Raw genomic sequence first — 25819 nt, forward strand, 5'->3', positions numbered from 1 at the left:
TCCATACAGTATAATAATCCCATATATTGCTCCATACAGTATACTGAGCCCCATTTATTACTCTATAGAGAATAATGAGCCACATATATTGCTCCATACAGTATAATGATCCCATATATTGCTCCATACAGTATAATGGCCCCATATATTGCTCCACACAGTATAATGAGCTGCATATATTGCTCCATACAGTATAATGGGCCCATATATTGCTCCATACATAAAAAAATAATCAAATACTCACCTCTTTACATTCCCCATTGCTGCACTTGCCTCAGCATCTTCTGACTGCACTGCACGGTAGAGGGTGCGCTGTAGTGATGTCATCGCGCCCTCTGCCCTGACATGTCATAGAGAGACAGAAGACACAGAAGAGACTGAAGCAGTGTGGAACGGGGAGAGGTACGTATTGGAGAGGGAGGACGATGCCCAGCGCTCACAATGGGCTCCCCCAATTCATGAGCCCCATAGTGTGCCAGTGTCCCTGACTGTGAGTGGGCCCCCAGTTCATCCAGGGCCCCTGGCACTTGCTATGTTGGTGACACTGGCCCTGAATGAGATTGAATTAATGTTTGGGACTAGCCCACAGTGGGAGGGCTTTGCGTTAGGGAAAGCGACTGCTTCCAATAGATAGGATTTCGAGAGTGAAGAGAGCAGTGCTGCTGTTGGGGTGATTCACAAAAGGAAAGGAGACTTGAGGACAGGAATAGCAAAATTGTGAAGTAACCGATGAGACAGAGTGGACTTTCGGAAAAGGGTCCTTCAATAGGACGACGAGTCACAAGAAACCCTGAGTTCGCAAACACCAAAGTTAACGGACCTCAACAGGACTGAGTTTGTGGGAGTAGTGGGGTTCCCGAACAGTAGATCCAGGGCACCAGTAGTGGAAGAAATAGGACGTGGAACCGATGAGCAAGTAGAGAGACTTGCTGATCAGGACTGTGCAGACAAGCAAGGCTGTGACTAAGTAGAGTGAAAAAGTGTGCTTCATTGGCACTGGAGCAGACCGCAGTGGAAAGAAACGATGTGTGTGAAAATGCATTATGCTGTGAAAGAAACATCCATAAGATTTTTTTACCTGCCACACCTTGTACATAACCCCTACCAAGTAATTGTTCAATAAAGACTGTGTGAACGGGAGTCTCCTTTATTCAAGGGCAGAACCTATGGTCCCCTGGTGAGCCCACATCACGGGCTACAAGCAGCACTCACAACACGAATACCAACACTCAGCCAGGACCCCCACTTTCATGTAGCACACTGTGGCGTAAAAAGAAGAGACCAATGCCTTGCCCACGGCTACTACCCTGCGACATGCTAAAGAGACACTGTGATGACACAGCATTTCTTATTGATTATGCCAGACATAAATTTAAGTAGGCAGGAGGCATAGACTATTATTTATATTGACTCTTGGTTTATGTTTTACTTTGATTGGTCAAGAAACACAGACTATTGTTTGTATGAGCCTTAAAGTTGTCTTTTGAGTTAACCTTTGTTGCAGCATATTGTGTGTATTTTGGATGACAGGGAGGCAGGGTCATTGAACAATAGATATTTGTTCATATGCTGATTACACATTGTACCAAGACAGCTAGTTTGTTGACCTGAAAACAGAGGAGGACATACTAGGCAGATTGATTAAATACTTAAACAATGAGAGTTAATTTCCTCCAACCTCCCCCTGATCTGGGGATGATGACTGGAGCCACAGAGGTGGGTATAAAAAGGGATTTCTATCGTTGTGCTAGAAGAATCCGAGAGACTTTACAAAACCACAGCCAGGAACATTGTACAGAATGTTAGCTTAGAGGACCACAGCCCCAGCTGGAAGAACACAGATCTGCTCTACTAACCATCGCTGAACTCTCAGAGACGTCTTGAAGAATCCTGGTTGACCACCAGAGAAATTCAAGCCTTAGTGAGCGCCTTTGTGGATTCGGAGTGGTGTCTATTAGAGGATTTGAGTGGTAATCTGGGTAAACTGAAATGTGTTATATGAGCTGTATGGAGGAAACGGTGGAGCTGGAGAGAAGGCGTCTGATCTCAGTCAGTGTGATCTATGAAAATGTGGGGGTAAGGGGGGTTTGGATAATGTTATATTTGTTAAGCTTATTTTTGCTTCTATTCAGGCTTAGGTGATAAGCAGGTTTAATATGTTGTTTGTAACAATTCAATGCAACGTTTATAACTTGTAATTTGCAACTTCATTACAAAATCAATAAGAATGAGGTTTCAAAAAAAAAAAAAAAGAATCCAGGTTGGGGACAATCAGGTCACTTGGCCACATACCTCACTGCTATCGGTCAGAAGTGGCAGCTGCCCTAATCTTGGCGAGTCAGCTGAAGGGTGAGACTCTGTAATGTCACCATCTTGGGTATTTTGCTGGGACTGATCTATGTTTTATCTGCCCGTTTTGTGGTTCAACAAATTAATGCCGCACTGTTTTACCCTCACACTGTGTTGCCTGAGTAGTGTTCTGCTCACATGAAAAGAATGCAGGCTTTCATTGGTTTGAGCCCTGGTCCATGCGGTCTTTCTAAAGACAGCCGGGCCAGTGGAAAAGAGCCCTCACTGACCTCCGTCTCTCCACAGGCACTTTTTACTTTATCTCCAGCAGAGATTTCTGCCCTGTGCTCGTGTGCAGAGAAGAGCATCAGTTCCACGGAAGGTGCAGTAAACCTGGAGTAGCCAGAAGTTTCCTCCGCTCACAGAAAAAAGTGGAGAACTTCCTGCTGCTGTGACCCCACAGTGCTGTTCACGTGTACTGCCGGATTCACAGCTGCAAGGATCAGAGGCACCAACTCAGGACTGTGCTGCTGCCTATGTATGGGGGCTGGTAAATAGAATAAATGGTGTGGTGCTCCTGCCAGAGGGAACCTCGTGCTGCAGCCTCAACCATCAGAAAGGGCTTTATTGTTTTATATTATAAGAAGAACATGTCAGCATTGTCCAAACCAAGACGACCCCCAAACAACTTCTAGGCACAGAGACGACCTTGGCCTGTGGCAGACACTGCGAGGCTCAGAGCCAACCTCAGTCCATGGAGGACACTTCCAGGCTAAGAGACGACTCCCAACAGTGGGGACAATTCCAGGCTCAGAGAACATCCCCGACCGTGGGGCACATTTCCAAGCTCAAAGAAGACCCCCGAACGTGGAGGACATTTCCAAGCTCAGAAAAGACCCCCGACGGTGGAGGACATTTCCAAGCTCAGAAAAGACCCCCGACGGAGGACATTTCCAAGCTCAGAGAAGACCCCAAACCGTGAAGGATATTTCCAGGCTCAGATGAGACCACTGCCCGTATAGGACATTTCCAAGCTCAGAGAAGACCCCTAGCAGTGGAGGAAACTTCCAGACTCAGAAATGACCCAAAACTGTGGAGGACACTTCCAGGCTCAGAGACGACCCCCGGTTGCTAACAGGCTCAGCAATGTCCACTGGCTGTAGTTACCCACAGTTTCATAATCCCCGGTTGTAGAACAGCACAGGTTCTGATGACTTCTCCTTCAGTTCTTCCTCCAAATCATCTCGTCTGATCTGAAACACATTGTATGGGAACATTAGAAGGATGTGAATGCCCCACATAAAGGTCTATGGCTGTGAGCACGCACCCATCCCTTCTGAGGAAAGATGCTGAATGACACAGGAACCATCATCCCAAAGGTAACAAGAGTGGTCAGGTGTCCAAGCAGAGTGAACATCTGTGGGTTTCTCGTCATATTGGGGGAGCTGTGAAAAGTGAGGAAAATGCAGAGTTGACAAAAGAACTGTGGCGCTGCTCCAACCTGGAGGAAAGGTGCTGACAAAACTCACCGTCTCATCAGAGAGGGAATCAACGCAGTGATGCCAAGAAGAGCCGACCGGGACAGTGCTGTCTCCTTCATGGCCTGAATGGCAGAAAAGATGGTGACCATGGTTGTATCTATGTACAGAGGTACTCATACAGGGCAGGGTCCTTACGCCTGTGATATGGAGAAAAGTATGTGCCCCAACATCCACCTCCGGTGCTTCTCTGTCCTCATCTACAACCATAGACATTACTAAGAAGAAAAGTATGTGCCCCCCATATCCATCATCGGGGGTTTCTGTCATCCAGCAGAAAGACGTGCAATCTGTCACTGCACAGAACACGTCTCTCCTCCAGAGTCCATTGGTGGCGGCTTTACACCACTACATCCGACGCTCGGCATTGCTCTTGGTGATGTAAGGCTGAATGCAGCTGCTCTGCCATGACGCTCCCGGTGAGGGTGCAGTGTTTGTGCTGATACCAGAGGAGGTCTGGACTTTGCAGTTATGGGGTCAGCATAGAGGTGGTGACTTTTCTGCTCCTCAGTACTCCGCCCCCTGACCTATAACGTTATGGTGTCTCAACTTCATCGCTGAGTTGCTGTGATTCCTTCCACATCTCAATAATATCACTCACAGGTGATAGGGGAAAACATGGGTATACACTGGGGTGCTGGAAAGTATTCACCAAGGGATCAGAGGGTATACACCGGGGGTAGAGAGGACGTAGGATACACACCGCGGGGAGGGGGGTTGGGTGGTTACACACTGGAGGGTGAGAGGCTATACTCCGGGTGGGTGAGGAGCGAGAGGTTATTCACGGGGGGGAGGGGGGGGTGCGAAGGGCCAGAGGTTATACACCAGGGGGCGAAGGGCCAGAAGTTATACACCAGGGGGAGAGGGGCCAGAAGTTATATACCAGGGGAGAGGGGCCAGAAGTTATACACCAGGAAGCGAGAGTTGTTAGCTTATACACTGGGAGGCTAGGGGTTAGAGGTTATACACCGGAAGGTGATAGGTTAAACACCGGGGGGCCGGAGGTTATACACCAGAGGCCGGAAGATATACACCGGGGGAGGCAAGGGGCTGGAGGTGTTCCCTATGAGGGGCAGAATTTACCTTCTCTGCTGCTTTGTAAGAAGTGCCGATCACATTTCCCTCTCTATCCACGATCTGAACACCACGTTCCACTTCTGAAAACCTCATCAGTGCAACACTCAGTCCCCCAAACAAAGCTGCAAAACACAGAGAGGCCATACTAGATGTGCAGCAGTGACTTTACAGTCAGTATGGGAGAGGGGAGGATGGACGGCAAACCCTCACTTACCATAGAGTGGAGGTGGGAGTAATTTACCAAAAAAGCTGTGGAACGCCGGACTGCGGGTCCCAAGCCTCTTCATAGCGAGTGCTGGGGCTGCCTGCCGGAGAAGACGACAAGGAAAAAGTATTATGCCAAGACTGATGACACCAGGATAAGTGCACGTCATGTGACCTCCCACCTGATACGTACTCCCATACAGGTGAGGTAGAGAATGGAAGCAGAAAGGTAGAGCGGATGCTGGGACTTCTCCTGAAAAAACACATTAATTTACTCCAATGACACTACCCTACTAAGAACTAGCCCCTCTCCTGCTGAGCACTAAGCACTAGCCCCTCCCCTGACACTCCCCTGCTCAGTTCTAAGAACTAGCCACTCCTCTGCTCAGGACTAAGCAATAGCCCCCCTGACACTCCCCTGCTCAGCACTAAGCACTAGCCCCTCCTAACACTCCCCTGTTCAGGACTAAGCACTAGCCCCTCCCAACACTCCCCTGCTGAGCACTAAGCACTATCCCCTCTCAACACTCCCCTGCTGAGCACTAAGTACTAGCCCTCCCCTGCTCAGCACTAAGCACCTTCCATGACACTCCCCTGATCAGCACTAGCCCCTCCCCTGACACTCCTCTGCTCAGCACTAAGCACTAGCACCTCCCCATGACACTCCCCTGCTCAGCACTAAGCACTAGCCCCTCTCCTAACACTCCCTTGCTGAGCACTAAGCACTATCCCCTCCCAACACTCCCCTGCTGAGCACTAAGCACTAGCCCCTCCCAACACTCCCCTGCTGAGCACTAAGCACTAGCCCCTCCCCTGCTCAGCACTAAGCACTAGCTCCTTCCATGACACTCCCCTGCTCTGCACTAGCCCCTCCCCTGACACTCCCCTGCTCAGCACTAAGCACTAGCCCCTCTCCTGACACTCCCTTGCTAAGCACTATCCCCTCCCAACACTCCCCTGCTGAACCCTAAGCACTATCCCCTCCCAACACTCCCCTGCTGAGCCCTAAGCACTATCCCCTCCCAACACTCCCCTGCTGAGCACTAGGCACTAGCACCTCCCCTGACACTCTCCTGCTCAGCACTAAGCACTAGCCCCTCTCCTGACACTCTCCTGCTCAGCACTAAGCACTAGCCCCTCCCCTGACACTCCCCTGCTCAGTTCTAAGAACTAGCCACTCCTCTGCTCAGGACTAAGCAATAGCCCCCCTGACACTCCTGCTCAGCACTAAGCACTAGCCCCTCCTAACACTCCCCTGTTCAGGACTAAGCACTATCCCCTCCCAACACTCTCCTGATGAGCACTAAGCACTAGCCCCTCCCAACACTCCCCTGCTGAGCACTAAGCACTATCCCCTCTCAACACTCCCCTGCTGAGCACTAAGCACTATCCCCTCTCAACACTCCCCTGCTGAGCCCTAAGCACTATCCCCTCCCAACACTCCCCTGCTGAGCCCTAAGCACTATCCCCTCCCAACACTCCCCTGCTGAGCACTAGGCACTAGCCCCTCCCAACACTCCCCTGCTGAGCACTAGGCACTAGCACCTCCCCTGACACTCTCCTGCTCAGCACTACGCACTAGCCCCTCTCCTGACACTCTCCTGCTCAGCACTAAGCACTAGCCCCTCTCCTGACACTCCCCTGCTGAGCACTAAGCACTATTCCCTCCCATCACTCCCCAGCTTATCACTAAGCACTAGCCCCTCCCCTGCTCAGCTGTAAGCACTTGCACCTCTGTCCCGGAAACTCACCGGCAGAGAACGGTTCCCATTCATTATAGTGAATCCGGCATTGTATGTCTGGAAGGGAAGCTGAGGGAAAAGAATACGGGTTAATAGAGTAGCAGTGCTGAGCACAGCAGATAGAGGCAGAGACTGACTGACCTGAAAGAGGAAGGCAGCTGTGACAGACGTGTGCCGGACCAGTGAAGCCACCACCTGATGAACATACAAGGCTGATCAGAGCATGCCGTCTCCCCGATGCCAAGATCGACCACAAGCAATAATACTCACCAGAGGAGCGCCCAGCAATACGTACACTGCAAGAGAGAAACCTCGTTACAATTCACACCAGGCAGGACAGGGTTAATCTGCACCCACGTGTCAGGAATACGATGTGTTTTAGTTACGCATACAGAGCTCTGCTACATCTCCTTGGTTTTGTGAATGACATGCTCCAGAAACGATCCCCCTTCTGCGGCCCCCCTCCCTCTCCCCTGCTATACAGCTGTGTAGCATGAGCCTAGTGTGCACAAAGAGCAGTTACGACCCTAAACTCGCTGGAAGCAGTTCTGGAAGCACATGTTCTCTTTGTTCCTGCAAACTTGAATATAACAGCACAGCTTATTGATATATACAAGAAACCTATGTTTTTGAGATCTACATCATTAGAGCTATTCACCACACCGTTTTTGGATCTCCTCGCTCACTAGGAACTGAGAAACAGGTATCTGCTTCCCCGTAATACCTAGAGATGTGATGTTTAGTCTCTAATGGAAGATGATTTTGTAAGCAGACATATAATACTTCGGTCGTCCCTCTACGAGCTTCCCCCCCAAGAGTGATGGACAATAGAAGGTTTTTCATAACTTTCCAAAGTGGGTGTATCCAGCCACCCGGTGAGGTCAGCACGGGGGAAGACCCTAAGTTTAGGGGCCAACTATAGAGCAGGGACAGCCATTCTGCAGGTTGTTCAGACCTGGGGGGGAAACAGCATATACCATCCACACTGGTGACTGAATCTCCACATGGCTTGCCATTGAATGATCACTGTAAGTTCATACCTTAATCCATTTTCATTTTATAATTGTCTGTATATAGTGTATCTGTCGCTCTTCATAACATCTTTTGTACTTTTGTAAACACTGCCTATTCTTTTTGGAGAAATCTATAAAATTTTACTAGTTTTTTTCTCCTTGCTCCCCCACGCCCTCCGTGCTAAAATTACGCTACTGATTGAGTTGGCTCCTGACCCGATATTGATTTTAATATCAGAACTAGGAGCTGGTGGCAGAAAATTGTGTTCTGGGGTATTTGGTAGATTCTGGCAGAGACGGAACGGAGGTGTTATGTGTGTATTTCCTGCCTGGGACTGGGAATATACATACTGTCCTCACTGCAGAACGCCAGTAGCCAGTACACAGCAAGGCAGCCCTTCTGGCAACTACTTATCCTAGGTTTAGTTCCCGGACTGACCTGGGGGGAAGGGGGGCGCCAGAGAGCTGCAAGTTCCAAACTGGATATATAGTTTATACAGAGGAGCTGTGGATATATAGCATATACAGAGCATGACTACAAAAGGGAGCTGTGGATAGAATCATAGAATCGTAGAGTTGGAAGGGACCTCCTGGGCCATCTGGTCCAACCCCCTGCTCAAAGCAGGATTTGCTAAATCATCCCAGTCAGATGTCTGTCCAGCCTCTGTTTGAAGACTTCCATTGAAGGAGAACTCACCACTTCTCGTGGCAGCCTGTTGCACTCATTGATCACTCTAACTGTCAAAAAGTTTTTTCTAATATCTAATCTGAGTCTCCTCCCATTCAGTTTCATCCCATTGCTTCTAGTCTTTCCTTGTGCAAATGAGAATAAAGATGATCCTTCTACAGTGTGACAGCCCTTTAGATATTTGTAGACAGCTATTAAGTCTCCTCTCAGTCTTCTTTTTTGCAAACTAAACATTCCCAAATCCTGCAACCTTTCCTCATAAGACAGGGTTTGCAGACCGGTCACCATTCTGGTCGCTCTTTTCTGAACTTGCTCCAGTTTGTTGATGTCCTTTTTAAAATGTGGTGCCCAAAACTGGACACAATATTCCAGATGACGTCTGACCAAAGAGGAGTAGAGGGAAATAATGACTTCACGTGATCTAGACTGCATGCTTCTGTTAATACATCCTAGAATTGCATTTGCTTTTTTTGCTGCTGCATCACACTGTTGACTCATATTCAGTCTGTGATCTATTAGTATACCCAAGTCTTTTTCACATGTGCTGTCACTTAGCCCTATTCCTCCCATTCTGTATATGCTTTTTTCATTTTTATTGCCCAGATGTAGTACTTTGCATTTCTCCCTGTTAAAAACCATTCTGTTAGTTGCTGCCCACTTCTCCAGTTTATTTATCTTTTTGAATCCTCTCTCTCTCTTCTCTAGTATTAGCTATCCCTCCTAGCTTTGTGTCATCAGCAAATTTAATCAGTTTACCCTCAATTCCTTCATCTAAATCGTTGATAAAGATGTTGAACAATACAGGGCCCAGGACAGAGCCCTGTGGTACCCCACTTGAGACATTCTTCCAACTGGATGTGCAGCCATTTACGACCACTCTTTGGGTCTGATCACTAAGCCAGTTATGAATCCACCTAACAGTTGCCTTGTCCATTCCATACTTAGTCATTTTTTCAATAAGGATTCTATGAGAGACTTTGTCAAATGCTTTGCTGAAGTCAAGATTTACTATATCTACAGCATTTCCTTGATCCACCCAATCAGTGATTCCGTCATAGAAGGAAATTAAGTTAGTCTGACATGACTTATTAGCTACAAACCCATGCTGACTCTGTTTAATCACTTCATTCTTATCCAGGTATTGACATACATGTTGTTTAATAATTTGTTCAAAGATCTTTCCTGGTATAGAAGTCAGACTCACCGGCCTATAGTTGCCTGGGTCCACCTTCTTCCCCTTTATGAAGATAGGAACAACATTTGCTCTTCTCCAGTCTTCTGGCACTTCTCCTGTTCTCCAAGACTTTTCAAAGATTATGGAGAGGGGTTCAAAAATTTCTTCTGCTATCTCCTTCAGTACTCTGGGGTGTAATTCATCTGGACCTGGAGACTTGAATTCATTTAAGTTAGCTAAGTGTTTCCTCATTATCTTTCTGCTTATAGATATCCTGGATTCTTCTATTCCCTTAATAGGACAGTGAAGAACAGTTGATGTTTCATTTCCTTTCTGAGAGAAAACAGATGCAAAATAGGAATTTAAAAGTTCAGCCTTCTCAACATCCTGTCTTACCATTTCATCATTTTCATCCTGTAAAAATCCTATAGCATCTTTGACTTTTCTTTTACTTTTGACATATCCCCAAAATCCTTTATTATTGCTTTTGACATCTCTTGCAATCCTCAATTCATTTTCAGCTTTAGATAATCTGATTTGTGGCCTGCAGGTTCTGCAGACAGCATTATATTCTTCTTTAGATATGCCTCCCTCTTTCCATTTTATAAACATTTTTTTCTTCCTTTTTAGCATGTGCTTAAGTTCTGTGTTCATCCATCCTGGTTTCCTCAAATGCTTCCTATTCTTCCCTCTTTTCGGAATTGTTAACAACTGTGCTTTGAGAATTTCATTTTTCAAGATTTCCCATCCTTCCTGGACATTTTTGTCTTTAAGGATATCCAGCCATTGGATCCCTCCAATTCTCTTTCTGAATCCCTTAAAATCTGCCTTTCTGAAATCTAACCTTGACGTCTGAGTCTTCACAGGTCTTCCGCCTCTAGTTATCCAAAATTCTAAAATAGCATGGTCGCTACCTCCTAGGGTCCCAGCCACTTTTACCTCCTCAACCATTTCCTCCCTGTTTATAAAGATTAGATCCAAGGTAGCAGTTCCCCTTGTTTTCTCCCCTACCATTTGGAAGATAAAGTTGTAAGCAAGAGAGGATAAGAATTTCCTTGACCTGTTAGTTTTGCCTGAGAGAGATTCCCAACAAATGTCTGGATAGTTGAAATCTCCCATGACAACTATGTCATATTTTTTGGAGAACTTGGCCATTTGATGCATAAAGAGTTCATCCATATCTTCAGCTTGCACAGGCGGCCTGTAGTAAATGCCTACAATGGTGTCCTTTCCATTGTTCTGTCCTTGTATTCTTACCCAAACAGTTTCCACAGAACTCCCAGTCTCTGAAGCTTGGATCTCTGTGCAGATATACGCATTTCTAACATACAATGTGACACCTCCTCCTCGTTTATCAAGTCTGTTTCTTGCAATTAAGTTGTATCCTTCTAGTCTCGTATTCCAATCATGTGTATTGTCCCACCAAGTTTCAGTGATTCCAATGACATCATATTTCTTTTCCTGTGGTAGTAGTTCCAATTCTCCTTGTTTGTTGCCCATGCTTTGTGCATTAGTATAGAAACATTTAAGTTTGTTATTTTGTCTTTGTTCTTCTTTTCCACTTCTAATAGCAGAGTTCTCAATAGCATTTGTCAGGTGTATGGCGACTTCCAAATACATGTTTTCCAGTCTTCGTAAGGTGCACCCCATCTCTAGCAAGTAGTCCATCTTATAAGTAATTCACTCCGTGATCCAGAAATCCAAATCGTTGCTGTCGGCACCATCGACGTAGCCAGTTGTTCACCTGCAGAATCTTATTCCACCTCCTTGTTCCATGGCCATTCACTGGGAGGATGGAAGAGAAGACCACCTGCGCTCCCAGTTCTTTCACTTTCTTGCCTAAGTCTTCAAAGTCTCTGCAGATGGTTTCCAGGTCGTTTCTTGCGGTGTCATTTGTCCCCACATGTAGTAGCAGGAATGGGTAGTCATCTGTAGGTCTGAAGAGTCCTGATATCCTGTCAGACACATCTTTAATTTTTGCACCTGGAAGACAGCACATTTCTCTTGAGGTTATATCCGGTCTGCAGATAGCGGCCTCTGTTCCTCTCAACAGGGAATCCCCCATGACCACCACTCTCCGTTTCTTCTTCACAACATTTTTCTTTCTCCATCCAGGAGGACTCTGAAGGTGTACAAGGTTGCTGTTTGCGGGCAAAGTCTTATCCTGATATATTTCTTCATCGTTTTCCTGCGTGAGAGCCTGGTACTGGTTCCTGAGCAGTATGGGTGCTGACTGCCTCCTGATCCTCCTGCTTCTCTGGGTCACATGTCTCCATTCCTCTGTTTCTTCAGGTGCACTTCGAATTTCTTCTCTTTCTGTAACATGAAGAGATAATTCTGCTCTGTCCAAGAACTCTTCACCTTCCTTAATGATCTTCAACGTAGCTAACCTCTCTTCGAGATTTTGCAACTATTGGCGCGCGGTTTTCCGATTTCCTCTTTTCAGCTGCAATGGCCAAAACACAGTGATCGTTGAGCTCACGGAGACTCTTCACTTATCCCAGAAGGCACTGGGAATATGCAAATGATCTCCTCAGGACTCTTCCCCTGGTTTTATAGTATATACAGTGGAGATGTATATATATTATACACAGAAGAGCTGTGCATAATATTATATTATAAACACAGGAGCAGTGGATCTATAGTATATACAAAGAATGACTACAGAAGGGAGCTGTGGCTATATAGTATATAGAGAGGAACTGTGGATACGTTATACAAAGGAGATATAGATAATATATACAGAAGAGCTGTGGATAATATTATAGAGGACCTGGGGATATATAGTATATACAGAGGAGATGTAGTTAATATAAACAGAGGAGCTGTGGGTAATATATACAGAGTAGTTGTAAGAATAATATATATCGGAGGTTTAACATCGGTCTTATTTTTGGAAAAAAGAGAAACAGAAGGAAATAAAGATAAAATGGAGAGTGTTTATAGAAAGGTCCCTGACCACCAGAGAAATTCAAGCCTTGATGAGCGCCTTTGTGGATTCGGATTGGTGTCTATTAGAGGATTTGAGTGGTAATCTGGGTAAACTGAAATGTGTTATATGAGCTGTATGGAGGATACAGTGAGGATATGGAGTGGAGCTGGAGATAAGGAGTCTGATCTCAGTCAGTGTGATCTATGAAAATGTGGACGTAAGGGGGTTTGATAATTTTATATTTGTTAAGCTTATTTTTGCTTCCATTCAGGCTTAGGTGATAAGCAGGTTTAATATGTTCTTTGTAACAATTCAATGCAACGTTTATAACTTGTAATATGCAACTTCATTACAAAATCAATAAAAATGATGTTTCAAAAAAAAAAAAAAAGAATAATATATACAGATGTGGCTAATATTATATACTGAGGATCTGTGGATATATAGTATATACTGAGGATCTGTGGATATATAGTATATACAGAGGAGCTGCAGATATACAGTACATACAGAGTAGCTGTGGATATATAGTATATACAGAGGAGCTGCGGATATACAGTATATACAGAGTAGCTGTGGATATATAGTATATAGAGAGGAGCTGTGGATATATAGTATATACAGAGGAGCTCTGGGAAATGTTTACAGAGGAGCTGTGGATAATATTATTATAGAGGAGCTGTGGATATATAGTATATGCAGAGAAGCTCTGGATATATAGTATATACAGAGTAGCTGTGGATATATGATATATACAGAGTAGCTGTGGATAATAGTATATACAGAGGAGTTTGGGATACATAGTATATTCAGAGTGTGTGACCACAGAGAGGAATTGTGGATATACAGTATGTACAGAGCGTGTGACTACAGAGAGGAGCTGAGGCTATATGGTATATGCAGACTATGTGACTACAGAGAGGAGCAGTGGGTATATACTATATACAGAGCACGTGACTACAGAGGAGCTGTGGGTATATAGTATATACAGAGTGTGACTACAGAGTGAAGCTGTGGATATATAATATATACAGAGGAGATGTGCCTAATATTACTGTATACACAGAGGAGCTGTAGATATATACTATATACAGAGGAGCTGTGGATATATAGTATATACTGAGGATCTGTGGATATATAGTATATACAGAGGAGCTGCGAATATACAGTATATACAGAGTAGCTGTGGATATATAGTATATAGAGAGGAGCTGTGGATATATAGTATATACAGAGGAGCTCTGGGAAATGTATACAGAGGAGCTGTGGATAATATTATTATAGAGGAGCTGTGGATATATAGTATATGCAGAGAAGCTCTGGATATATAGTATATACAGAGTAGCTGTGGGTATATGGTATATACAGAGTAACTGTGGCTAATAGTATATACAGAGGAGTTTGGGATACATAGTATATTCAGAGTGTGTGACTACAGAGGAGCTGTGGATATACAGTATGTACAGAGCGTGTGGCTACAGAGAGGAGCTGTGGATATATAGTATATACAGAGCGTGTGAATACAGAGAGGATCTGAGGCTATATGGTATATGCAGACTATGTGACTACAGAGAGGAGCAGTGGGTATATACTATATACAGAGCACGTGACTACAGAGGAGCTGTGGGTATATAGTATATACAGAGTGTGACTACAGAGTGAAGCTGTGGATATATAGTATATACAGAGAAGCTGTGGATATTTAGTCTATACAGAGGAGATGTGGATATACAGCGGGGAAAAAAAAGTATTTAGTCAGCCACCACTTGTGCAAGTTCTCCCACTTAAAAAGATGAGAGAGGCCTGTAACTAACATCATAGGTAGACCACAACTATGAGAGTCACAATAAGAAAACAAATCTGGAAAATCACCTTGTCTGATTTGGCAAGATTTATTTTGCAAATTATGGTGGAAAGTAAGTATTTGTTCATTAATAAAAGTTCATCTCAGTATTTTGTTATATATCCTTTGTTGGCAATGACAGAGGTCAGACGTTTTCTGTAAGTCTTCACCAGGTTGGCACACACTGTTGGTGGTATTTTGGCCCATTCCTCCATGCAGATCTCTGTGACGAACAGCAGACCGCTGCCACCAAATTGTGCCGGACAGCGCAGCCTGTGCCACCAATACGTCACGATCCCACCACTGACATGGGTTTGTCAGCGTACGGAGGGACGCGACGCACTGCCGGCATACGGCTATCACAGGCACAGTGGGGGCTTATCTTAGTTATCCCACCACTGTCACCATGTGATCAAAACACAGCAAGCTAATCTTACTCTAACAACTTACCGCAGGGGGGTATTTTGGATGCCCCACCACTGCTAACAACCTTCCAAGAACTGCGGGGATTTATGTATATCCCACTTTCTCAGTTCCACTTTGGAACTCGCAGCTCTCCAGCACCCCCCTTACCCTCAGGTCAGTCAGGGAACTGCACCTAGGATAATTAGTCACCGGACGAGCTGCTTGTTGCGCACGGACAATTAGACTACTGCAGTGAGGGAATTATCAATGCTGTGGCCTCAACCACTCATCCAGCAATATAAGACCCTTCCGGACTGCCAACCAGCCTAACCAACCGCACACACCACGCTGCCATCAGCTCCTGGTTTCTCCACTTAAGTTATAGACTAAATGGAGGGGTTCGAAGCCAACCCGAACAGTAGCGTAATTATCTAAAAAAGGTGCATAGTTCGTTTCTTAGAGCATGAAGGCAGACTGAATAATTTTATCATTTATTTCCCAAATGGGCCGTGATTACAGATAAAAGTTGATATAAATTGAGAAATCAAATATGTACAATACAAATATAACACTGTAGCTCCAACTGACTCATTGTAAGGGAGGGGTGCCTTATAGCCCAGGGTCTGTGACATCACGAAAAGGGCAGTCTGCAGAAGTTCATCCCCCCTTTCTCCAAGTTGCCAATTAACTAAAAAACTTATGATAACCATATCTCAACGAGGGAAGCTCGTATCAACACACTGAGAGCCTCATAGGTTGTAGTTCATCGAATGTAATAGAACAACATCAGTCATGCCATACTTAGGACACTCCATTTGGGAGCAATCCATATCTCAGTTTCTGGAGGGATTAGGATTTTGCAACTTAGAGGGTAGAACGCTGGGTTTGTTGCCTACGCAGCGATATGGTTATTATATCTCTTTGCACGAGGGAAGTGCCCGTTAGAGTGTCTTAATATTTCCTATACCTTGCAGGGCTACAATTTTGTTTCTAGTGTCCTTCGACAGCTCTATGGTCTTCACCATAGTGGAGTTTGGAGTGTGACTGTTTGAGGTTGTGGACAGGTGTCTTTTATACTGATAACAATTTCAAACAGGTGCCATTACTACAGGTAATAAGTGAAGGACAGAGGAGCCTCTTAAAGAAGAAGTTACAGGTCTGTGAGAGCCAGAGATCTTGCATGTTTTTAGGTGACCAAATACTTATTTTCCACCATAATTTGCAAAAATAAATCTTACCAAATCAGACAAGGTGACAAGGTGGTCACCTAAACCAGGGGAAGAGTCTTGAGGAGATCATTTGCATATTCCCAGTGCCTTCTGGGATAAGTGAAGAGTCTCCGCGAGCTCAACGATCACTGGGTTTTGGCCGTTGCAGCTGAAAAGAGGAAATCGGAATTTTGGCTCATCTTACATCATTTTTAATATGGAAGAGGCCAGGAGCCATTTGGTGAGCTGCATTTCTTGCTACATGTTCACAGATTTACCAGTGGAAAAGCCAAACTTCACATGCCACAAATGCAAGCTTGTGTCCCTGTTGGAGGAAAAGTTGCAAAATCTCGAAGAGAGGTTAGCTACGTTGAAGATCATTAAGGAAGGTGAAGAGTTCTTGGACAGAGCAGAATTATCTCTTCATGTTACAGAAAGAGAAGAAATTCGAAGTGCACCTGAAGAAACAGAGGAATGGAGACATGTGACCCAGAGAAGCAGGAGGATCAGGAGGCAGTCAGCACCCATACTGCTCAGGAACCAGTACCAGGCTCTCACGCAGGAAAACGATGAAGAAATACATCAGGATAAGACTTTGCCAACAAACAGCAACCTTGTACGCCTTCAGAGTCCTCCTGGATGGAGAAAGAAAAATGTTGTGAAGAAGAAACGGAGAGTGGTGGTCATGGGGGATTCCCTGTTGAGAGGAACAGAGGCCGCTATCTGCAGACCGGATATAACTTCAAGAGAAATGTGCTGTCTTCCAGGTGCAAAAATTAAAGATGTGTCTGACAGGATATCAGGACTCTTCAGACCTACAGATGACTACCCATTCCTGCTACTACATGTGGGGACAAATAACACCGCAAAAAACGACCTGGAAACCATCTGCAGAGACTTTGAAGACTTAGGCAAGAAAGTGAAAGAACTGGGAGCGCAGGTGGTCTTCTCTTCCATCCTCCCAGTGGATGGCCATGGAACAAGGAGGTGGCATAAGATTCTGCAGGTGAACAACTGGCTACGTCGATGGTGCCGTCAGCAAAGATTTGGATTCCTGGATCACGGAGTGAATTACTTATACGATGGACTACTTGCTAGAGATGGGGTGCACCTTACGAAGACTGGAGAACATGTATTTGGAAGTCGCCTTGCTACACTTGTAAGGAGAGCTTTAAACTAGAACAACATGCGAAGGGAAGCAAAAGACCAGAAAAAGCCATACACCTGACAAATGCTATTGAGAACTCTGCTATTAGAAGTGGAAAGGAAGAACAAAGACAAAAGAATCTAATTAATAAAAATATTGGAGAAAGAGAAACCAATCACAAACTAAAATGTTTCTATACTAATGCACAAAGCATGGGCAACAAACAAGGAGAATTGGAACTACTAACACAGGAAAAGAAATATGATGTCATTGGAATCACTGAAACTTGGTGGGACAATACACATGATTGGAATACAAGACTAGAAGGATACAACTTATTTGCAAGAAACAGACTTGATAAACGAGGAGGGGGTGTCGCATTGTATGTTAGAAACGCGTATATCTGCACAGAGATTGAAGCTTCAGAGACTGGGAGTTCTGTGGAAACTGTTTGGGTAAGAATACAAGGACAGAACAATGGAAAGGACACCATTGTAGGCATTTACTACAGGCCGCCTGTGCAAGCTGAAGATATGGATGAACTCTTTATGCATCAAATGGCCAAGTTCTCCAAAAAAATATGACATAGTTGTCATGGGAGATTTCAACTATCCAGACATTTGTTGGGAATCTCTCTCAGGCAAAACTAACAGGTCAAGGAAATTCTTATCCTCTCTTGCTGACAACTTTATCTTCCAAAAGGTAAGGGAGAAAACAAGGGGAACTGCTACCTTGGATCTAATCCTTATAAACAGGGAGGAAATGGTTGAGGAGGTAAAAGTGGCTGGGACCCTAGGAGGTAGCGACCATGCTATTTTAGAATTTTGGATAACTAGAGGCGGAAGACCTGTGAAGACTCAGACGTCAAGGTTAGATTTCAGAAAGGCAGATTTTAAGGGATTCAGAAAGAGAATTGGAGGGATCCAATGGCTGGATATCCTTAAAGACAAAAATGTCCAGGAAGGATGGGAAATCTTGAAAAATGAAATTCTCAAAGCACAGTTGTTAACAATTCTGAAAAGAGGGAAGAATAGGAAGCATTTAAGGAAACCAGGATGGATGAACACAGAACTTAAGCACATGCTAAAAAGGAAGAAAAAAATGTTTATAAAATGGAAAGAGGGAGGCATATCTAAAGAAGAATATAATGCTGTCTGCAGAACCTGCAGGGCACAAATCAGATTATCTAAAGCTGAAAATGAATTGAGGATTGCAAGAGATGTCAAAAGCAATAATAAAGGATTTTGGGGATATGTCAAAAGTAAAAGAAAAGTCAAAGATGCTATAGGATTTTTACAGGATGAAAATGATGAAATGGTAAGACAGGATGTTGAGAAGGCTGAACTTTTAAATTCCTATTTTGCATCTGTTTTCTCTCAGAAAGGAAATGTAACATCAACTGTTCTTCACTGTCCTATTAAGGGAATAGAAGAATCCAGGATATCTATAAACAGAAAGATAGTGAGGAAACACTTAGCTAACCTAAATGAATTCAAGTCTCCAGGTCCAGATGAATTACACCCCAGAGTACTGAAGGAGATAGCAGAAGAAATTTTTGAACCCCTGTCCATAATCTTTGAAAAGTCTTGGAGAACAGGAGAAGTGCCAGAAGACTGGAGAAGAGCAAATGTTGTTCCTATCTTCAAAAAGGGGAAGAAGGTGGACCCAGGCAACTATAGGCCGGTGAGTCTGACTTCTATACCAGGAAAGATCTTTGAACAAATTATTAAACAACATGTATGTCAGTACCTGGATAAGAATTAAGTGATTAAACAGAGTCAGCATGGGTTTGTAGCTAATAAGTCATGTCAGACTAACTTAATTTCCTTCTATGACGGAATCACTGATTGGGTGGATCAAGGAAATGCTGTAGATATAGTAAATCTTGACTTCAGCAAAGCATTTGACAAAGTCTCTCATAGAATCCTTATTGAAAAAATGACTAAGTATGGAATGGACAAGGCAACTGTTAGGTGGATTCATAACTGGCTTAGTGATCGGACCCAAAGAGTGGTCGTAAATGGCTGCACATCCAGTTGGAAGAATGTCTCAAGTGGGGTACCACAGGGCTCTGTCCTGGGCCCTGTATTGTTCAACATCTTTATCAACGATTTAGATGAAGGAATTGAGGGTAAACTGATTAAATTTGCTGATGACACAAAGCTAGGAGGGATAGCTAATACTAGAGAAGAGAGAGAGAGGATTCAAAAAGATAAATAAACTGGAGAAGTGGGCAGCAACTAACAGAATGGTTTTTAACAGGGAGAAATGCAAAGTACTACATCTGGGCAATAAAAATGAAAAAAGCATATACAGAATGGGAGGAATAGGGCTAAGCAACAGCACATGTGAAAAAGACTTGGGTATACTAATAGATCACAGACTGAATATGAGTCAACAGTGTGATGCAGCTGCAAAAAAGGCAAATGCAATTCTAGGATGTATTAACAGAAGCATACAGTCTAGATCACGTGAAGTCTTTATTTCCCTCTACTCCTCTTTGGTCAGACCTCATCTGGAATATTGTGTCCAGTTTTGGGCACCACATTTTAAAAAGGACATCAACAAACTGGAGCAAGTTCAGAAAAGAGCGACCAGAATGGTGACCGGTCTGCAAACCCTGTCTTATGAGGAAAGGTTGCAGGATTTGGGAATGTTTAGTTTGCAAAAGAGAAGACTGAGAGGAGACTTAATAGCTGTATACAAATATCTAAAGGGCTGTCACATTGTAGAAGGATCAACTTTATTCTCATTTGCACAAGGAAAGACTAGAAGCAATGGGATGAAACTGAATGGGAGGAGACACAGATTAGATATTAGAAAAAACTTTTTGACAGTTAGAGTGATCAATGAGTGGAACAGGCTGCCACGAGAAGTGGTGAGTTCTCCTTCAATGGAAGTCTTCAAACAGAGGCTGGACAGACATCTGACTGGGATGATTTAGCGAATCCTGCTTTGAGCAGGGGGTTGGACCACATGGCCCAGGAGGTCCCTTCCAATTCTACGATTCTGAATTTGTTTTTCTCATTGCGACTCATAGTTGTGGTCTACCTATGATGTCAATTACAGGCCTCTCTCATCTTTATAAGGGGGAGAACTTGCACAATTGGTGGCTGACTAAATACTTTTTTCCCCCACTGTATAGTATATACAGTGGAGCTGTAGCTAATATGGTGTATAGAGAGACGCTGTGGATAATAGTATATACAGAGGAGCTGAGTATATATAGTATACAGTGGGGTATGGAAAGTATTCAGACCCCTTTAAAGTTTTCACTCTTTGTTTCATTGCAGCCATTTGGTAAATTGAAAAAAGTTCATTTTTTCCTCATTAATGTGCACTCGGCACCCCATCTTGACTGAAAAAAACAGAAATGTAGAATTTTTTGCAAATTTATAAAAAAAGACAAACTGAAATATCACATGGTCATAAGTATTCAGACCCTTTGCTCAGTATTGAGTAGATGCACCTTTTGAACTAGTACAACCTTGAGTCTTCTTGGGAATGATCCAATATCCTCTCCAGTTCCGTCAGGTTGGATGGTGAACGTTGGTGGACAGCCATTTTCAGGTCTCTCCAGAGATGCTCCATTGGGTTTAGGTCAGGGCTCTGGCTGGGCCAGCCAAGAATGGTCACAGAGTTGTTCTGAAGCCACTCCTTTGTTATCTTAGCTGTGTGCTTAGGGTCATTGTCTTGTTGGAAGGTGAACCTTTGGCCAAGTCTGAGGTCCAGAGCACTCTGGAAGAGGTTTTCATCCAGGATATGTCTGTACTTGGCCGCATTCATGTTTCCTTCAATGGCAACCAGTCGTCCTGTCCCTGCAGCTGAAAAACACCCCCATAGCATGATACTGCCACCACCATGTTGGGGTTCACTGCTGGGATTGTATTGAGCAGTGTTTTCTCCACACATACCACTTAGAATTATCACCAAAAAGTTCTATCTACACTTTTTCCATAAAAATGTTGTTTAAGCTCCAATTTTTTTTTATTTTCAGAAGGGTAACAGGAGAAAATGAATGCCAAAATTTGTTCTGAAATTTTTCCTGAATACGCAGATATGTGGGGGAAAACGACTGCCTACGCGCACTGCAAGGCTTGAAAGGGAATGAGCGCTATTTTGCCTGGAATAGGTTGCGGATATCATGTCCCATTTGAAGAGCCCACGACATGTCAAAATAGCAGAAACCCCCTACAGGTGACCCTTTTGTAAGCTACAACTCTCAAGGAATTCATCTAGAGGAGTAAGGAGTATTTCTAACACTCAGGCGAATCACAAACTTGAATAACATTGTGCTGAGTAAATGTAATATTACTATTTTTTCTAAAATGTTGCTTTGACCCTGTCAGGGATATAACCCAACTTTTGTATCCACTTTTCATTCCAGTTAGGAACTTGCAGCTCTTTGGTGACCCCCTTACCCTCAGGTCAGTCAGGGAACTGCAGCTAGGTTAGGTTAAGTAGTCACCAGAAAGGCTGCCTTGTCATGTACTGGTTATCGGGCACTCTGCAGTGAGGGCGGTATGTATATCACCAGTACCATGCCGAGGATACACACATAAACCTCCGATCTGTCACTGCAGTGATTCTCCAATACCACCAGGAAGCTACACTGCCACCAGTTCCTCATTTGATACTAATGCCTATATGGGGTCAGGAACCAACCCACAGGTAGTGTGATTTTGTGCGGAGAACGTGTCGGTTCGATCATGGAGCACGGAGAACAAAACTAGTAAATTTATAAGTTTACTCCAGAAAATATAGGCAGTGTTTACAAAAATACAAAAGATATTACAAAAGGAGACAAAATACAGTATGTACAGACTGATACAAATAAAAGGGATTAAAATAGGAAACTTACTATATCTCAGTCACTGGTATGATGTGTCGATAAGGGGAGGGGAGTTCCCAAAGAAAAGATTCAGTCCACAGCATGGATGTTGGCTGTCTTGCCCATCTCTGAACGCGTCTCAAAATGGTCGTTCCTCTTTTATGGTTTGCCCATAAACTTAGGAACTCCCACCTTTGTTGACCTCACATATGGGCTGTTTCTGGGAGGATCTCCTATTTTGAAAAGTTATTAAAAGCTTCTCATTGCCATATCTTTGGCTGGGGAGCTCACAGGGTGGCAACAGGGGCATAATATTTTCCCCTGCGAATTTACATTTGAGACCAAACACAACATGTCTACAGGTTACTGGGGTCAGAAACTATTTCCCGGTCTTTGATGGCCCTAGAGACCGTAAAGTGCTGCCATGCGTAGCCTCAATTCCCCTGATCCTGAAAATCTATTTTTCCTGTCTCTATGATTATTGTGCGTTATTAAATTCAACCTGGAATAGAGAAAGGAAGTTTTGGAGAAGAAAAACGCACTTAACTGGCCAGAGTAATAAAAGTGACCATCTGCTGAAGTGAGGGGGAAATGGATAGAATTTCACAAAGGCAGACACAGGGGGCTGCAGCTGCGAGGGGCATCGCTTGTGGAGTTTGGTCTTTCACAAACCAATGGGGAGAGGGCACAAGGCATCCCTGGATGTGTACCTAGGATATTGGGAAATAACTCATATTTTCCTGACAGACCACAAGTTTGAAATTTTCAAAAGGGATAATATGGGAAAACGAACAATTTGTTGTGCAATTTTTCCTGAGTTCACCGATGCCCCATATGTGGTCGAAAACTACATTTGAGGCACAGTGCAAAGCTTAGAAGGGAAGTAGCGCCATATTACAGGGCAGATTGTGCTGCACTGGTGTGAGAGTGCTATGCTACATTAGAAGAGCCCCTGGGGTTCCAGAATAGCAGAAACTCCCTATGTATGACTCAATTTTACAAACTACACCCTCTCAATGAATTCATCTAGGGGAGCAGTGATCATATTGACACCACAGGTAGGTCACAGAATTTTATACCATTGGGCAGTGAAGGAAAAATAGTTTTTCACCACAAACACGTTGTTTTAGCCACAAATTTTACATTTTCACACTGGGAAATGAATAAGAATGGCATCAAAACCTGCCACACAATTTCTGCCGAATGCAGAAATACTCCATATGTGGCTGTACAGTACTACTTAGCCATACTGCGAGACTCGGGAAGGACGGAGCACTAGTTGGCTCTTGGAGAACAAATTAATTTATAATAGTTTGTGGATTGCATGTACAGAGCACTTAATTGTTAGAAGAGCAGAATCCCCTTCCAGTGACCCCATTTTGGAAATTATACCCCTTTGGGAATTTATCTACAGGTGTAGTGATGATTTTGACTCCATGGGTATTTTCCATAAACAAGCAGCAGTGGATGTTGCTGAGTGAAAATTGTAAAACTACCGGTGTAGTGACCAGTACGGTGTAGTGACCAGTACGGTGTAGTGACCAATACGGTGTAGTGACCAGTACAGTGTAGTGACCAGTACGATGTAGTGACCAGTACGATGTAGTGACCAGTACGGTGTAGTGACCAATACGGTGTAGTGACCAGTACGGTGTAGTGACCAGTACGGTGTAGTGACCAGTACGGTGTAGTGACCAATACGGTGTAGTGACCAATACGGTGTAGTGACCAGTACGGTGTAGTGACCAGTACGGTGTAGTGACCAGTACGGTGTAGTGACCAAAACGGTGTAGTGGCCAATACGGTGTAGTGACCAGTACGGTGTAGTGACCAGTACGGTGTAGTGACCAGTACGGTGTAGTGACCAATACGGTGTAGTGACCAGTACGGTGTAGTGACCAGTACGGTGTAGTGACCAGTACGGTGTAGTGACCAATACGGTGTAGTGACCAGTACGATGTAGTGACCAGTACGATGTAGTGACCAGTACGGTGTAGTGACCAGTACGGTGTAGTGACCAATACGGTGTAGTGACCAGTACGGTGTAGTGACCAGTACGGTGTAGTGACCAGTACGGTGTAGTGACAAATACGGTGTAGTGACCAGTACGGTGTAGTGACCAGTACGGTGTAGTGACCAATACGGTGTAGTGACCAGTACGATGTAGTGACCAGTACGGTGTAGTGACCAGTACGGTGTAGTGACCAATACGGTGTAGTGACCAGTACGGTGTAGTGACCAGTACGGTGTAGTGACCAGTACGGTGTAGTGACCAATACGGTGTAGTGACCAATACGGTGTAGTGACCAGTACGGTGTAGTGACCAGTACGGTGTAGTGACCAGTACGGTGTAGTGACCAGTACGGTGTAGTGACAAATACGGTGTAGTGACCAGTACGGTGTAGTGACCAGTACGGTGTAGTGACCAATACGGTGTAGTGACCAGTACGGTGTAGTGACCAGTACGGTGTAGTGACCAGTACGGTGTAGTGACCAGTATCTTGCAGTGACTCCATACATTATGCCCAGCTTATGCTTCTGGAGACACATACCAGTATATTAGGTGGGCTCTCATCACTACAGAAATGCCAAACATGTGGGTGCTAAATGTAGTTTTCGCACACTGGGGCTCAAAAGGGAGAGGAGCATTTGAGAGTGCAGAATTTGCTGAATTTCTTTTGTGGAGCAATGGCCATTTCCCTTTTCCAGAGCCTTTGTGCTACCAGTAATGTGGAAGCCCCTCTGTTTCCATTAACAGATGACAGATCTGAGTGGGGACTTTTTTGTGGATTGAGTCGAAGCTTTAATTGGGAACATTTTTCATAATGTTTGGGATCACATTTATCTGGCGCTCTATGCTGAGCACTTACATGTGTATTGCAATGCATGAGACCTGTCTGTTTTACACTGGCAGATTGCCTGTTAGTCTCAGTGGCTGGCCACAGCTGGCAGACCCGGAGGTCTTCACGTGACAATGCTCGGGTCTCCCATGATGGGATCACATCTCATCATGGGGGCTTCGGAGAGGCGAGTGAAGCAGTGGTCTACCTCTGCTAACTTCTAAAAGCTGGAAGATGGCAAAAGGTTAACATCATTGGGATGATGTCACCTGTCATGGTTGAGGAGGATCTGGGGGTAATAATTTTCTGGCACCATAAGATCTAGGGGGAGTAAAGTAGGAGATTCACTGGTAGAGGAGGAGGATCTGGGTGTGTTTTCATACTTTTTATGGCTGATATAACGTACAATTAGGCCATGTGCCCACATATGCAGAAATTTCCTGAGCAAAACCTGATTCCTTCCCAGGAAATCCGCATTTTTATTTTTCGCGTTTTTGTCGCTTTTTTTGCGCGTTTTTTTCCGGAGTATCCACATTCTCATTGAATATAGTTGGAAATGCATTTTTTTCTGCAAAATTAATGAACATGCTGCGTTTTTTTCCGCGATGCGTTTTTTGTTCGGAAAAAACCGCTTCATGTGCACAAAAATTGCGGAATGTATTATAAGAATGGGATGCTTATGTATGCGTTTTAAGCGTTTTTGCATGGAAAAAATGCTTAAAAAACGCGAAAAAAACCGTTTTGTGGGCACATAGCCTTAGTCTGATCTACACGTAGGTTAACAGCACAATGTCAATCAGCAGCTTCTAAAGCCTTCAGGATGCTGTCATGTAATATAAGAGGCACAGACTCAGGGACATAACACCATGCAACGTCTTCACGTGCAAC

At 44.3% G+C, this 25819-nt stretch overlaps 1 protein-coding gene across 1 annotated transcript in view; it reads right to left on the bottom strand.

Moving 5' to 3' along the window:
- Nucleotides 1-2896: 2896 nt before the first annotated feature.
- Nucleotides 2897-25819, bottom strand: part of SFXN4 (sideroflexin 4) — a 57126-nt gene continuing 34203 nt past the window's right edge. Inside the window, exons 6-14 of the mRNA XM_073552719.1 lie at nt 7121-7146; nt 6992-7045; nt 6860-6919; nt 5302-5361; nt 5119-5209; nt 4911-5026; nt 3819-3892; nt 3617-3734; nt 2897-3542 (exon numbers count right to left, since the gene is read on the bottom strand). Of these exons, the coding sequence (XP_073408820.1) occupies nt 3465-3542; nt 3617-3734; nt 3819-3892; nt 4911-5026; nt 5119-5209; nt 5302-5361; nt 6860-6919; nt 6992-7045; nt 7121-7146 (677 nt within the window). The 3' untranslated portion in view covers nt 2897-3464. The remainder of the gene's footprint in view (nt 3543-3616; nt 3735-3818; nt 3893-4910; nt 5027-5118; nt 5210-5301; nt 5362-6859; nt 6920-6991; nt 7046-7120; nt 7147-25819) is intronic.

This window comes from Dendrobates tinctorius, unplaced genomic scaffold, assembly GCF_039654945.1.
Source record: "Dendrobates tinctorius isolate UK_male_01 unplaced genomic scaffold, ASM3965494v1 ptg000195l, whole genome shotgun sequence".
Classification (NCBI taxonomy): domain Eukaryota; kingdom Metazoa; phylum Chordata; class Amphibia; order Anura; family Dendrobatidae; genus Dendrobates; species Dendrobates tinctorius.